The sequence below is a fragment of the Cryptomeria japonica genome, chromosome 6 (genome assembly GCF_030272615.1).
Source record: "Cryptomeria japonica chromosome 6, Sugi_1.0, whole genome shotgun sequence".
Lineage (NCBI taxonomy): Eukaryota > Viridiplantae > Streptophyta > Pinopsida > Cupressales > Cupressaceae > Cryptomeria > Cryptomeria japonica.
The window spans coordinates 526,294,862-526,310,531 of record NC_081410.1 but is presented as its reverse complement, the minus strand read 5'-3'; the positions used below and the strand labels follow the sequence as shown (position 1 = coordinate 526,310,531).

The window sequence follows — 15,670 nt, the reverse complement described above, 5'->3', positions numbered from 1 at the left end:
CTACATTAGCATTGTGGAATGTAAACTAGAAAATAATCATAATGGGTATCTACATTAGCATTGTGGAATGTAAACTAGAAAATAATCATAATGGGTATCTACATTAGCATTGTGGAATGTAAACTAGAAAATGTGAATCTCCATGATTTAGTGGAGGTTAGGAATTGCATAAGCATGCATACTATCATAAACTGGAGAATTAAAGGCACTGAATTGCAGTATTTCTTTGATTATTTTTATGAATATTATCGAAGATACTCCCTTCTCATTTCTAAAGTGAAAATAACTAAACATTCGGCTTGCTTCAAATTTTACCAGCCCTGGTAGACTTGGTGGACAACCCTTTGTGATTGCCACAGGTGAATTTAATGGTAAGACATTGTTTTATTAGTGTCATAGACAAAAAAGCTGCTAACAATGAGAAGTCCAGAAAGCCTTTAGTCTAATTTCGTTAACTGTGGAAGCTTGAGAACTCTTATTTTTTATTATATTTAATTTTTTGCAACTCCATAAATATGAATCTTTTGTTGCCTGTCAATTTACATGAGCTGATAGTTCCCTTACAGATATTGGTGAAATGGAGGGATGCTCTACTTTTCATCATGGTATATTACAAGAATTCAGAATCAAAAGGCCTAATCTTTTTCTCGTTAAATGACTTCAATGTAGTTCTTAAGATACAATTGGCATTGAGAAATGCACATTACAATACACTGGTTTTGGAATACTACACAAGTTTTTGAAGGGAAAAACTTCTTACCACCTCTTATGATTAGAAATTTTTCAAATTGATGGACAAATTCAATAATAGTGAAGATGGTAAGCTATTCAGCAGCTTGTCCTCTAACCTGATATTAAACAACCATACAGATGATAGCACTCCACAAGAACAGAAAATGAATAACTTCACCTAGTCCTTAACTGCTTAGCATGCAGTTTATTCATTGCATACATAAAATCAATAAATTGATTGCATAAAGTATAAACATTCCTACACAAAATATAACTATATCTATTCAAAATTATGCCCCAGGCATGATTGTTTTTAACACCTCCAAAGAAGACAGCCTACTGAGATGGCATGTACAACTACGTGGGCCTGCCTAAATCAGACTTGATAAGAAAATCTGTCCAGTCAAGTACATCAAGATCAGGACCAGTATTGAACAAGAGAGAGACCACAAACCACTACAACAAGATAAATGCTGAAGTCTATGAACATGGCATTTATCACCTTGTTCCAAATAAGTAGAGTTTGCAAAATATTTCCTGCTGTATTTACCAGTTTCCAAACCCCTGACATTGGATAAATTGGATAAGTTTCTTTGGAAGGTTGACCAGTGGCATCCATGGGATTTGTACCTTTTGAAGTTGTAAGCATGATTGCCATAACTAAAGTCAAGTCTGTTCCGATTAATAAAGATACTGGCCATGGAGGAACAAACCTATCGATGACTGCACCCAGAGGGTTATTAGTTGCCAAAAGGAAGCTGTGAATGACCAAAAATATGGCTATCCCCAAAGAACAAAGAGCACGAGCATTTTCAGAAGCATCAATAGCATGACTGAATCTGCTAACTGTGAATAGACTTGAAGATTTCCTCTTTTTATCTCCTGCCTGGTGCACCAACCTGGAGGAATCAGAAGCTATCACTGTTGAAGATTCACTTTCTACTCCAAAATCAGGAGCACCATTAGCTTTTGAATTGTCTTGATGAGATTCTAAATGACTGCCATTCATACTGCTAACGTCAACAGAAGGTTCATCTACAAAACGGAAAAAAAAGGGAATATATTTAAAAGCATTATAAATATTGAATTTTCAATTTTCTTAAAAGCTTGTTGAAATTTTAGAAACATTTTCCCTACAATTTTTTCTTTTATTAAAACAGATGGCAAAATCTCTAAAAGAAAGAATCATAACCTTTATTTTTGATTGGCGAAAAAAAATAGTAACTTCGATAAATATAAACCACTAAAGTTTTCCTAGAAGGACTAGAAGAAAATAATTGGAGACATATCTATATAAATAAATTTAATAATAAAAGAAAATTTATTTAAAAATAAATGAAAAAACTTATGCAATTGCCATTTACAATTTGGTCCTATTTCAATACATAATCAATCATATTGTTCAGATTCCAAGTAAAGAATATCATAAGGTATATAAAATCAATACCAATTATTCATAAGTGACATTCTTGTTTGAGATTTGCTCCTTATACCCAGATATAATTTAAGTATTACTGTTACATGATTGAGACAGACTGCCACAAGTAATCAGAAAAGAGGCCATTTCCCTTTTCCCTAAATCCACTTTTGATTTATCATAAAAGGCAGATCATTAGATCAATCGTCATCAACCAAACTCAATTATAGCACCTATCATGATGAATTATATTCCCGAGTCTCAGTCCAAGCAGTCAAGCAGTTGTGTCATTATCTTCTTGGCAAGGATATCAATTTGCATGTGGATCATCAGCCGCAACTATGATGAGGAATTCCATGCCCTCGTACAAGAGAACTCAACCAATGGTGGAATTATCTCCTCGACAAAGAGGTCATCCTACATACAGTTCACCAACCCCCTACAGTTCATGAACTACTAGTCTAAAATTCACTGAGGTTGACATTTGAAGTGGTCATTTTACATTCAACGGATCATTTGCTGATCAAATATAAGGGTATATCCTACAAAATTGTAGAACTTCTTAGTCACCCTTCATCTCAAGTACATCCCATCTTGGATATTCTGGGTGCATCCTATGATGGATTGAAAACACGTCATTACAGTTTGTGAACTCCCAGTCTAAAATTCACAGAAATTGGCATTCGAAGTGAGCATTTTGGATTCAACAGATCATTTGCTGTTCAAATATAAGGGTACATCCTACAAAGTGATAAAACTTCTTAGTCACCCTTTATCTTGACTACTTAACATCTTGGATATTCAGGGTGCATCCTTTGATGGATCGGAAACTCTTTAGTCACCAATCTCCACTTTCATGTGATTGCTCTCAAAGGCAAACCAAGCCCGTCCTTTATTAAAGTTTTGGGTTCTTGTTGCCCCTATAGCCAACTTTTCAAGAAAGCCAACTCATCTTCATGTACCGTGAACATTTTGGAGTGTTTTATCCCTGAAGTTTGCCGGCACAAATTGATTAGGGGCGGCAAGTGGGACTACTTCCCTACTTTATCATCAAGGGAGCTTTCCCTTTACTTAAAGCCTACAAAAAATTTACTAGTGATGGAACATGCAAGAATATTTACATACATACAAATATTGTTTAAAAAAAATATCATTCAGCAACATGCAATCATAGCAGCAAAATAACATCATTCAGAGAAATAAAGACAGCCAAACTTGTTGGCCCAGCTGAGGGAATTCATGCTAGTCAAGTTTTAATCCACACTGGAGTGCCTCATCCCATAGCTGGGGTGAAGGCCCTACTAGAGAGAGAGAGAGAGAGAGAGAGAGAGATCCAGCTGACAAGCTCTAGGAATAACACCATCAAACAGGAGATGCAATGCCCCCAGCCATCACATTAGCCACAGATTGATAATCAAATTGATGGATAGCAATGTTGGACCTGGATTACAAGATGGATGGGCAATAACCGAACAGGAATATTTATATTTCATCAAGCACCAATGCAGTACAATCCTGTAGAAATAAACCAAAGAGTCTACAAGATTACATTTCATAGAAAGATGTTCCTCTCTCGTGGCATTGAAACCCTGCAAAACATCTTCACTCATAATCTCAATGGCTCTCCTCTTGTTGATTGCAAAATGATCCTTTACAATGACAAGGGGCTTCCCATTTATAGCGCCTTGGGTAGTTTATAAATTATAGTCAACTTATAACTACCTAGGAAAAGTTAAAAACCTAAAGTGACTTAAGTCACTCAAGTTACTTTGAAAATACCAAGTAAGACCAAATGACTTAAACCTAAAAGCTTGCGTCAGTTCCATGACCTCAACGAAAAACATAATGCGATTTGCATTTCATTCTTTTCCGATCTCAACAACAGATTCAATCCTTCTTGAAGATGATCGTTTGTTTGCAAGAAACACTTCCATTTGTCGATGATTTTGCCTATGGAGGTGAAATCAAGTGCCCTGAACTCTTTTGAATGAAGGCATTGCTGAGGATGAAAAGAACAGTCTGCACCCTCTTCATTTCGAGTTCTTCCACAGAAGTATGCAAGTAATAGTGTTTGAGGATCACATGCCTCCTTCGACATGGGAACAGGAAAAGGCCAACAACTGATACTCCGTAGGGTTCAGTGGTAGATTTGGTCCTTCTCAATGTTAGCTGCCTGGATGTGATCTTCTACAACAATGAAAAAAACACCATTCTTTGGCACATAAGCTTCTGTAACAATGTGTGCTTTGGCAGCGATTCGTACTTCCACAGCAGGTGACCATTAGCAGCAGTGTCTACTTCTGCTGCAATATACGCTTTGACAGCAATTCTAATGATGATCATTAAAGTTTATAGGGAGCATTGACACAAGGATTACAGCATTTGACATGTAAATAGCCATTAAATTTATGCCCATGTGTTTTAGTGCACAAATTATTAAAAACTTGTTGCTTTACTTGCCAACAGCCCAACTTAAACTAACTGCTCAGCTACCAACTCACCACAAGCAACTTACCAAACAACAATGAACTGCTAGCAGCCTTCTAGCTTCCAAGATTAGACATGGTGCTCTGTGAAATGTCCTAGATTAGTTGCACACAAAATATGATCCAAAAAAACTCAAACAGCAGATATTAGGTTTAAACTAGGTTTCCATATCTTGCGTTATAACATTTCACTCATGCAACTATTATCATCCTTGCTTGATTCGTATGTGATAAATCTTAATATTGTTTCACCTGCAAAAGAAAGATAAGTTTGTCTGACGGCTGTCTACTTTTAGCATGTCATCTAGCCCGAGGGATTCAATGGTGGGATCTACCTAATCAAATGATGAAACTCATTATATTGGATCCACAAACCACTCATGGTCTGACTGTCGACCATGTCAAACAAGTAAGATATTTATTTGGTCTGTGCATTTACATATTGTAGTTTAGATGCAGTTAAAACCTAAGAAGGACAATTCACCTTTTGACTCTTGCGAGTGTTTAGCTGGAGAGCTCACTAATCATAAAAATACATTAATTATTGATCATTTCTATAGCAACAATTTCTTTTCTATTCTTTTCCTTTTCTTGAAATAAATGGCAGTTGCTAGGTTGTATGGTTCACAGTTGATATCTAATTAGCTATATGACACTAGGGCCAAGGATATATATGTTAAATCCATCTTAAGAAACTATTGCAGCAAACTTGACTGCAATGAATCTTTGATTTGCACCCAGTTTGAATTCTTAAGTTTTTAAATTTGGGTTGTCCTTGCAGTCTTTAGCCGCCTTATGCTTTGTCACATATGCATGATATTTTAGTGAATTAAGGACTTAATTAATCCCACTACTCTGTTGAAAATTTGAAATGTAAACGAAAATGATAATTTAATTGAGATGTTTGCAAATACTTATTGATTACACATTTTGTGTCCCATTTCGATTTTATGGTGTTCTCTTTAAAAATTAATGACTTTAAGTTAGTTCTTGTTTATATAAATTTATTAAATTCAAATTTATATTTTGTCAAAGAATGGTGAAGGGTTTTGGCTTCTTTATGATTCTAAGTTAGCCTAGTCAACTCGAAGGATAGTGATTTCATGGTCATAGAAAACTTCTTTTAACATTGGGATGATTTGAAAAGAATAGAACCATTAAGGTGTTATTCCCTTTTCTCTTCTTAGAAAGAGTAATTTATGTTGATGCTTTGTGTTTTATGTTGAGCATATAATGTTAATTTCTTAAAAGTTAAAACATCTAAATTGAATAGCATTGCTAAATGGATGGATCTTGTAGTTGTATTTTATACATGTCCATGTATTGGAAATGCTAAATAACTATAGTTGAATCTAATGATTGGAGTTCTTAACTTCTCTTGATCAATGGTGGTTTGTGATAAATAGAATAGGTTTGGGATTAATGGTTACTAGGGTTGGATTAACTTTAATCATATTATTTTATTCTTAAAGTTAGTATTGATGCCTACTATAGTGGTTTTAGTTAGATTTACACTTTAATCTACACTATTATACTTTATCCTCGCTCAAGTAGAAACGTATGCCTTATACTTCCTTCAAGTGTTTAGCAGGTTGGTGTATAGTGGACTAAGTCGTAGATGGAACTGCTCCTTTGTGTTTGAGAACTATTGTGACCAAATCACACATCGCCCCATTGCAAATGGGGAACCCCACTTTTTTCTGCTTTGTACGATAGTTGTTGAGTCATTTAGCTATTAGCTTTTATTTGGAAGAAGTGCAAAATTGAAAATCAAGAAAATTTGACTAAGGCATGGAAATACTCTTGTCATTGCTAGCAATCACCCTATCATTGCCTTAAACACCTCATGTCATTGCTCTCAACGACTTAGTCATTGCTAGCAATCGCTGTGTCATTGCATTCAATCGCTTTGTCAATGCTCTCAATCACCTAGTCGTTGCTAGCAATCACTTTGTTTTTTCTTTTAATGATTTTGCCATTGCTCTTGATGCCTTATGTTATTGCTTTGGCCAATTTTGAGAGGAGTAATACTTTGAACGATACATATCATTTAATCAATGCAATCAACAAGGATGAATCGTGCTAAGCAAGCACATCCCAATACTTGAACTATGCACAAAGTGAGTTGCTTGCTCAATGCGTTGAAGGTGGATACAATGGCGATTTTCATAGGATGAAGTGCAAGCATTCAAATACGCTACCCTAACACTTTATCTCCTACGCCACTACAATCAATGAGAGGTTTTGAAAATCAAAAGTCGATTCAATCAATTGGTGAAGAAATTCGAGACAAGTGATTATACAAATGAGGCGCATTTGCCAATTCGAAGAAATATTAATGGAAGGGCAGTTATGCAAATTCAAGAAAATGAAGTCGCTGCATTATCATACAAAAGTCGATGAGCTTCATTTAACACAAGGCGGCCAATATGATAATCATTTAAAGGTTTTTGGTAAACTCCATGTTAAGCGATCAAGGATTTGAGCTCACAATTTAGTGATTTCACCAAGGATCGAACTAAGAGACATTTAATGAAGTTGGCAAACTTTGCACAAAGTGTTCATTGGTTCGAAGGATATGAGCAATTGTATTTAATAATGTGATTTTAATTGCCTTAAGTGGCTCGATTTGTAAAATCAAAGCCTTATATAAATTGTCATTGGATCACATTAAATGATTGGCATGTAGTCGCTCAACTTCAAAGGTGTAAAGTTCGATGCTTTGACATAACAAATTTAGTGGTTAGTGCCTTGCATTTAAAATCGACCTTTTGAGCCACGATTAGCTACTATTATTGGCATCAATTCATTTAATGAAATGCGCCCAGCAAGTGTGATGAGGTATCAAACTTGTGAAGTCATTATAAGTGCAAATTTGATCATTTCATTGATCAAATTTAGAACAATATTGCTCTCAGATCATCCTGGGCGATATTCATCTTTATACAGCGATTTCAGATCATCCTGGGCGATATTCATCTTTATACAGCGATTTGTGATTGCAAATTGTGGGTGATATTCACCTTGGATGCGGTTTTTGTTATCTTCACAAGCTGGCGATTTCACATCAAAAGCAAACAGCGACCTCATCTCTGCCTCCTGGTCATCAGCAATTTCATTTTGCCTATCAATTTGGTTATGATTGGCTTGTGTGGAGCAATTACAGATTGATGTGATCTCCCAAGAGTGAATAGCGATTGCATTTTATGCACAGCCACTTCTTCTATATGCTGGGACTTCAATTGGCCTTCATATTCCAGTGATATCGAACCACTGTTTGACAGCGAATTTGTCTTCATATTTGGCAATTGCATTATGAGGTAGTGCTTCAACATCTGATCAGTAATTCACACTTATTCAATAATGGTGCTGTGACATTAAAATTGGCAACTTGAAGTCTGAGTACAAGAGTATAATTGTGACTTTGGAAAAGCGATCAGTCTATTATTACTTACCAGCTGGGATATTGATGAACGATTTGTGTATGACTGAGACTAATTAAATTTGAGTGCTTAGAAAACATCATTAATTCCAAGATTAATCAGAGTTGCACTTGAATTGGCATTGATACAACAAGTTGCAGTTTAAGGGTGTCAATTCTAGCATCACAGTGAATCATATTATCTTAGCAAGCGATTTTGATCAAATTCAGATCTGCAAGTGAATTTCAGTTTATCATTAAACATCTTTGCAGGTTTGAAGTGGAGTCTAATTGGCAGTTTGCATAGATAATGTGTTCAAAATTGATCTTGCCCTATCCATCTGTTGATGTGTTTTTTACACACATTCGAACACAGAATAAAATACCCAAAAGTATCTTATCCTCTCTTGAACAAAGCTTCTCAAATGCTGAAGATTGGCTTAAGGATCACTTGAGACAACTCCAAGGTTCTTGTATGTCAGGTCTTGACTTGTGGATAAGCACAGTTGGTTGATGTGATTGCTGGTATCACAAGGGGACTTACGTTGAATTGTTGAATGCTTGAATCGCTGGAACTTGATCATCTGATGTTGCAATATAGTGATGCTTTTTTATCCTAAACTAGCTCGAATTGAAAAAAAAGGCAAAAGATGAAGGGTTGAGGAAGTCTATTCTAAGGCCTAGAATGTAAGAAGATGGATGAATGATTCGATGGAATCCTACTAAGCGAGGTCTCACCATCAAACCGAACAATTTGACACAAGCTCAATGCAATCTTCTAAGGACAATTCAAAGATGTTCAAAAAATTACCATCGAACATTGCTCACCATTCAAATTTATGCATAAACAATGGATGCATAACAATTTGAAGTTAAGCTCATATCACTCCAGTTGACCACACAAGGCACACTTACAATAAGCAAGAGGCTAGTGGTATGGACGAAATGGATTCCACACAAATGCATTCAACAAATTCCTCCATTCAATCTAGTCAACATGAAAATCAATTGAGAAGTAGAGACCATGCAAGTTGTTGAAGCAACAAATCAAATTCACCATAACTTCAATGAAATCAATTGTTCATTACAAGGAGGTTTGGCAACAATCTTTGCCTTCTCCTACTCTAACTTCTATTCTATTACTATTCTATTCTTCTCTATTTCTCTGCTACTAACTATTAACTATTCACTATCAACCTTTACAAAATGCGGAGCTTGAGCTTTATATTGAGAGCTCATTACAATGAATGGCTTAGATCAATTTGAGATCAAGGGCCGAGATTTTACAATGAAAACCCTAATTAGGGTTTGTTACAACAAACTCAATTTTGGCCAATGAAATGATTACAACACTTTGACAAAACCAATAGATAATAAGGGTAGGTGCTTCGAAGTTTGTGCCCTCGTGGATGAGCTTGGTGCATTGAATCTGGACCTGCTGATGCGGAACTCCTTCGATTGGTAGAAATAATGACTGGGATGATGACTAGGATTCCACCTTTAACTTACACTTTGTAGGCTTGATAGATCATCATGAAGGAATATTTCTTGATACTCAACATTATCCAGCCTCAACGATGATGACAATGATCTTCTAACTTTGATTAACTCTTCTGAAACTATCCTCTTGAATGCCTTGATCATGGAAGTGCAAGGTATAAGTCTTGGTTTTGAAGTATTGATGTGCCTTAGAACGAATTCTTGATGGCACAACTGCTTCTTTTCTTTAGAATTATTTCTCTGTGACTCCCTAGTGCTGTGAGAATTGAGATTCCTCTTGGGCATTTTATGCTTGTAAATGAGGTTTTCTTCCTTGCATGGAGATGTAGATCTTACAATCTTTCTCCTTTTGCTTTAAAATCACCATCCTCTCTCATCTGCAAAACAAAACAAACATGATATCAAATACATAATATATTGATAGTTCTTCTAGCTTGATATATCCCTTGATTTTATGTGTTTTGCAGGTTTGATAAGAGGATTTAGAGAGAATTCGTCTTCATGAAGGAGCACTTGAAGTTGTTTTTCGCTCTTAGAGAGGAGCTCTTGAAGTTCATTCCACCCCCTAAAGTTCATGAAGTTACCCTTATCTTGCCTTTGAACTCACTTTCATTCATTTATTTTCATTCTACGGGTTCCAATGTTGAGCCTTTCCACCATTTATTGATGCAAACATGATAAATTGCCCTTACGGAAGGCTACTAGAAGGAATTCACTTCCCTTGCTCAGTTTATGAAGTTCGCTTTCAACTCTAAATCACTATTTATTTGCATATGAAATTCACTCTTGGAGGTCATCACATGAAATTCTCTCTTAAACTCATTCTCATGAAGTTCCCTCTCGATCCACAAGACATGAAATTCGCTCATATACCTTGAGTTGTGAAGTTCGCTCATGTACCTCAAAACATGAAGTTTGCTCATTCCTTCTAGTTCATGAACTTAACTTCTTACTCGTCTTTCATCATTCAAAATCGTTCTCTTTTAGGCATGCTAAAGTATCAAATTAGCTTTAGGAAATGATCTATTAGCTGCCTTGTATCTTGCTTTGGACAAATTCGCTCATTTATGCTGGTCTTTGAAATTCGCTCATCTATGATGATCCTTGAAGTTCGCTCATATGTCTTGATTCCTGAAGTTCACTCATCTAGTGGAGTTCATGAAGTTCGCTCTTATACTCCATTTTGTGAAATTCGCTCATGTGCCTCAAATTGTGAAGTTCGCTCATATAGCTCAAGTTGTGAAGTTCACTCATGTAGCTTGATCCTTGAATCTTGAAGTTTGCTCTTGTTGTCGAGTTCATGAAGTTTGTTTCAGATTGAATCAACTCAAGGTGAATGCTTTCAAATCTCTTTTGCTCCTCTACTTCCAACATGAATTTCGCTTTGCTCCTTCAAATCACGAAGTTCACTCACGTGCCTTCAAACATGAAGTTTGTTCATAGGTTGCTCAGGTGAAGTTCGCTCATGTAGGCTGATTCTTGAAGTTCGCTCATGTATGCTGATTTGTGAAGTTCGCCCTTAGGTGTTTGAAGATGAAGTTTGCTCAAGGTAAATGCTCTCAAATTCTCCTTCACTCCTCTACTTCCAACATAAATTTCGCTTTCCTTCAAATCATGAAGTTTGCTCATCCTCTTGTGTTCATGAAGTTTGCTCATCTTGTTGAGTTCATGAAATTCAACATGAAGTTCGCTCATCCTCTTGTGTTCATGAAGTTCGCTCATGTGGTTGAGTTCATGAAGGTGAAGTTTGCTCCTTTTGCCTTAAAGTGAATTGAAAACCAAAATAAACCCTTCCTTCATCACTTTAATGTCAATCCTTAGATTTCTCAAGCTTTCATTCTCAAAACATGTCAAATTTACCTGATAAAGGCTTAAAATGCAAAAATTCACTCCTATCATGGAGCACATGAAGGAAACTTCGCTCTAAAGAATGAGGTGATCTCAAATCAAAACCATGCTCACTATTTTCATTCAAATGCTCTAATTCACATTCAAATAAGGCTTTTAGGGGGATTTGCTCCAAGGGTGATGGCCATGAAGTACGTTCTTGAGGGTATACACATGAAACGAAGGTTTTAGCTCACTCATTTCACACCTCACACAAGGTTGTCCACTTGACTCCTGGCCTTTTGACCACCTATACCCGTTTGATGCAAAGGCTAATAGATAAGGACTCAAACACTACCTAGAAAGCAGGAAAAAAGTGGGGGTCCCCATTTGCGATGGGGCAATGTGTGAATACCTCACAACACCATCTAAGTTGTGTAATTCTGATTGGGAGGGTTTTATTATATATTTTTCCGTCTGAGGAGCTTTAAAAGCAATTATATCCGATCAAGGGTTAGAGAGGTAGCCTTGGCTTTCAAGGTTATTAATTAGAACTTCTCACTCTAAGTAATTCATTCATACAAAAGTAACTTCATAAAACTAACTTAGCCAATTCTCACAGGTAGACGATGGCTGGAGCAAAACGAGCTCTCATCAAAAAGGACATTGCACTTCAACTCTCTTCAAGGCACGATGAAAATCAAGCATAGTCAGGACAAGGTCTGATACAAACTATCAACATCAAGCACTTAAGGTGGAAATTTTCACAATCTTGAATTTCCCTTTGAAATCCAAGAATCATTGTCAGTATAGCCAGATGAAAGCTCCAGAATGCAAGTGATCAAGACAAGAGATAGTTTCAGAAGAGTTAATCAAAGTTAGAGGATCAATTTGAGCAAAGTCACCATCACCTCATTCATTGATCGAGCTTGTACATGTTGAGTATCAAGAGATATGCCTCATTCATTCACATGCTTATGATGAGTTACAAAGATCAAGGAAGATGAGGTGGTGCCTAGTCATCATTTATCCAATTACATCATTTTAAGATAAGGCATCCAAATTCAATGAACCTGACTCATCCTACAAAGAATAACTACTACATGTGGGCACAAAGTTCAAAGTACCTACCCTCGTCATCTATTGGTTGAATTTTCACAGAAGGACATGTGTCCTATCAAATGTAAGTGTATCATTGGTCAAGCATTAAATGCTTTACAATAGGGTTTCTATCTTTCAATCTTGGCCATTGATTGTGAATCAATCTGAGCCACTAAATTGTAATGAGAGTACTATTTAAGGCTCCACTTCTTCATTTGTAATGTTAATAGTCAGTAGTAGCAGTTCAAGAGTAGAAAATAATTAGAGTAGAGTAGGAAGAGAAGGCAAAGATTGTTGCCAAGGCATTGTTGTAAAAGACATGTAAACTTCATTGAAGATATGGTGAAATTGATATGTCGATTCAACAATTTGCATGATGTCTACTTCTCATTTAATTCTCATGTCGTTTAGATGAATGGAAGACTTTGTGCATGATCAATGGTGAAATTTGTATATTCATACTACTAACACCTTGCCAATGGTAAAGTGCCCTGCGTAGTCAACTGGATCCATCTTAGCCAAACTTAATTTCAATTATCATTCCTTCATTGATATGCATCGACTTGATGGTGTCCATGCTTGTGATGATGATTTAAAAATCATAAAGCTATCCTTAGGAGATTGCACTAGCCTTGTGGAGATGTTCGTTGCATGTCAAAGCAAGACTTCGTTGAATTCCACCAAAGATTGTCCTTTGCTCTTACATTCTTAGAATTAGATTAGCTTCCTCAACCCTATCCTTTTTTCCTTTTTTCCAAATCAAGTGAAATCCCGCGTTCCAGCATCATTCGCGCATTCAAGTGTTCAACGTAAGACCATCTTGTGATTCCAACAAATATCACATCATATACAACTGAGTCTATCCAAGAGCACATCAAGACCTGACATTTGAGAACCTTAGAGTCGTCCTACTTGATCACACAACTTAGCATTTGGGAGTCTTTATTCAAGAGAGAATACAATACTTAGTATTTTATTTTGTGTTGCATAGTGCGTAAAAACACCATCAACAAGAACCCTATATAAGTTTTTTGGGTTTTGTTGTCGACTCTCCAGGTAACATGAGAGTTATGACCGTTTAAGTGCTATCCTATTTTACTACAATCAACAAAGTGAAAGTGTTCCTTGTTGAACTACGAAATCTTTGATCTCATTACGTAAGCATAGTCATTTTGAATGAGCCCCTAAGGCATAGGTTGGCCCTTCAGACCCATCTTCCACGATTTTCTTTAAATGTAATTATTTCCTTTGATGAAGATGTAATCTCTATGCTACATTCATGCTTCTCTTTATAAATTTGGTTATGATGTATTAAACTAGTTGCACTATCTAAAGTAATTTCATGAGGTAGCTTGATAATTGTATGTTTAATTGTTGATATAACCTTGCAAAAAAAAATCATTAGTTGGTGAAGTTTGTGGATGGCATTTGTGTTCATATGTTGTGCCCTAGTTTGTATGTTAGTGGCATTATACCGTCAGCTTCTATGCTGCTACTGCTTGCATACCTCTTGATGCAAGGACAATCTAACCATGGAGACAGCAATTAAGGGGTGTGATTACAATGAAGGAAAGGTGGCACAAGGGGCGTTCAAGGAACTATGGCTAGCTATTAGTAGGGTGGCAGCATAATTCAAATCAAGTCATTTAATGCAGGAATGAGGTCAGTAGATTAAAAATTTAAATGAGTGGCCGTAATTAATGCCACAGATGCAATTCTAGTGCCCAATGAGGAAGTTGGCTGTAATTAATGCCACAGATGCAATTCTGGTGTCCAATGAGGAAGTTGTATTTGACTGGAAAACAAGATAGGGCAGGGGGAATTTCTAGAGAAAGAGGAAGTTGGAACAGAGGCATTGTAAGTCAATTACAGCCACAGCTCTAAAAGTAATTCTAATTAATGTGTATTTTGTGAATGAAACAGAAATCTGGGTATTTGAGTTGTCCATTATTCTATTTGTTTCTCTGTCATTTTTCTGCTGCCTGTATAGGTTATTATAGTTTGAGGCAAAGATGAAAAACTCTTACTCGGCAATAACTCTTTTGGCCCAAAAATTTTGAAAACTCGGGACTCAGCAAAAAATCGGCAAATTTATCGAACATTTGAAAATATATAATTTTTAAGATATTCTTAAAAAACACACATATAGACTGAACTTGTAGAGCATATTACTGGTTTCCATCATATATAAATCAAAGTTTGAGTTATATACATATCATATACCAAAAACTAAGTGCACCCTCTAAATGAATTTGAGTTCAATACATACTAAAGAGGATTTACATTCCTTGAATCTCCTTTCTGTAGAATTAAAGTTCTCCTCTACTTGACATCTTCCATAAAATAAATACTTTGTTCAATGGCTGGCATTGGCATGTGCATACAAAGCCTTTCAATTTTTCAGCTCATTTCACACATATTAATGAACAAATAAATCGATTTTCAGCTCATCTCATATGGAGAATTATTTGAGTTTTTCTCCTGACGTTTTGCGATTTTTTCCAATAAATTGCCCCCTTTTTTCCAAAAAATCGCCCGAGAGTTTTTTGCAGATTAAATCATGGCCATAAATGACTCGCAATAAATCAGGAGTAAAACGATTTTTTGCAGATTTGTTCATCTATGCTTATAATAGGCTTAATAGATAAAACTACATACCATCTGTTCACTTAACTTTTCACTTTTGTTTTCTTTCGCTTAACTTTGAGGCAGCAAGGTCAGCTTTCCCATAGGAACCACGACCTCGTCTGCATCATCTCTGTCTAGGATAATTCTTCCAAATGATTTAGCATTCCTATTAAACAAGAAAGATTTCTCTTCTGGGACAATCTTCAATGTTTCGGTGTGTTCTCAACTCATAACCAACCACAGTATTGTTCTGTGCCTTTCTTTTTGACTTTGTTTTCCATGCAAATTTTGCATAGGAATGTTCCACAATTTTTCCAGCTGAATTCTGTTAACCCTGAAATACCACAATTTTCTTAAAGGAATACATCAAAGAATACTTTTTAATCTGCCATTTTTGTCATCCATAGTTTGCAAACCTGGTGAGTACCCCCTGAGTTTCCAAGTACTCTTTTTCAGCCATGGTGAGTTTTTGCTGTTTTAGCTTGCCAAGTTGCAGAGCTGGATTTTCATCAAAAACACGCCAAGTTTTTGGTGAGTACTTGCCAAAACTTGGAAAGT

The 15,670-nt window shown here is 36.1% G+C and overlaps 1 protein-coding gene across 1 annotated transcript in view; it reads right to left on the bottom strand.

The window, feature by feature from the left end:
- Positions 1 to 911: 911 nt before the first annotated feature.
- LOC131067973 (uncharacterized) overlaps positions 912 to 15,670 on the bottom strand; it is a 29,256-nt gene continuing 14,497 nt past the window's right edge. The window contains exon 2 of the mRNA XM_058003155.2: positions 912 to 1,767. Within this exon, the coding sequence (XP_057859138.2) occupies positions 1,151 to 1,767 (617 nt within the window). The 3' untranslated portion in view covers positions 912 to 1,150. The remainder of the gene's footprint in view (positions 1,768 to 15,670) is intronic.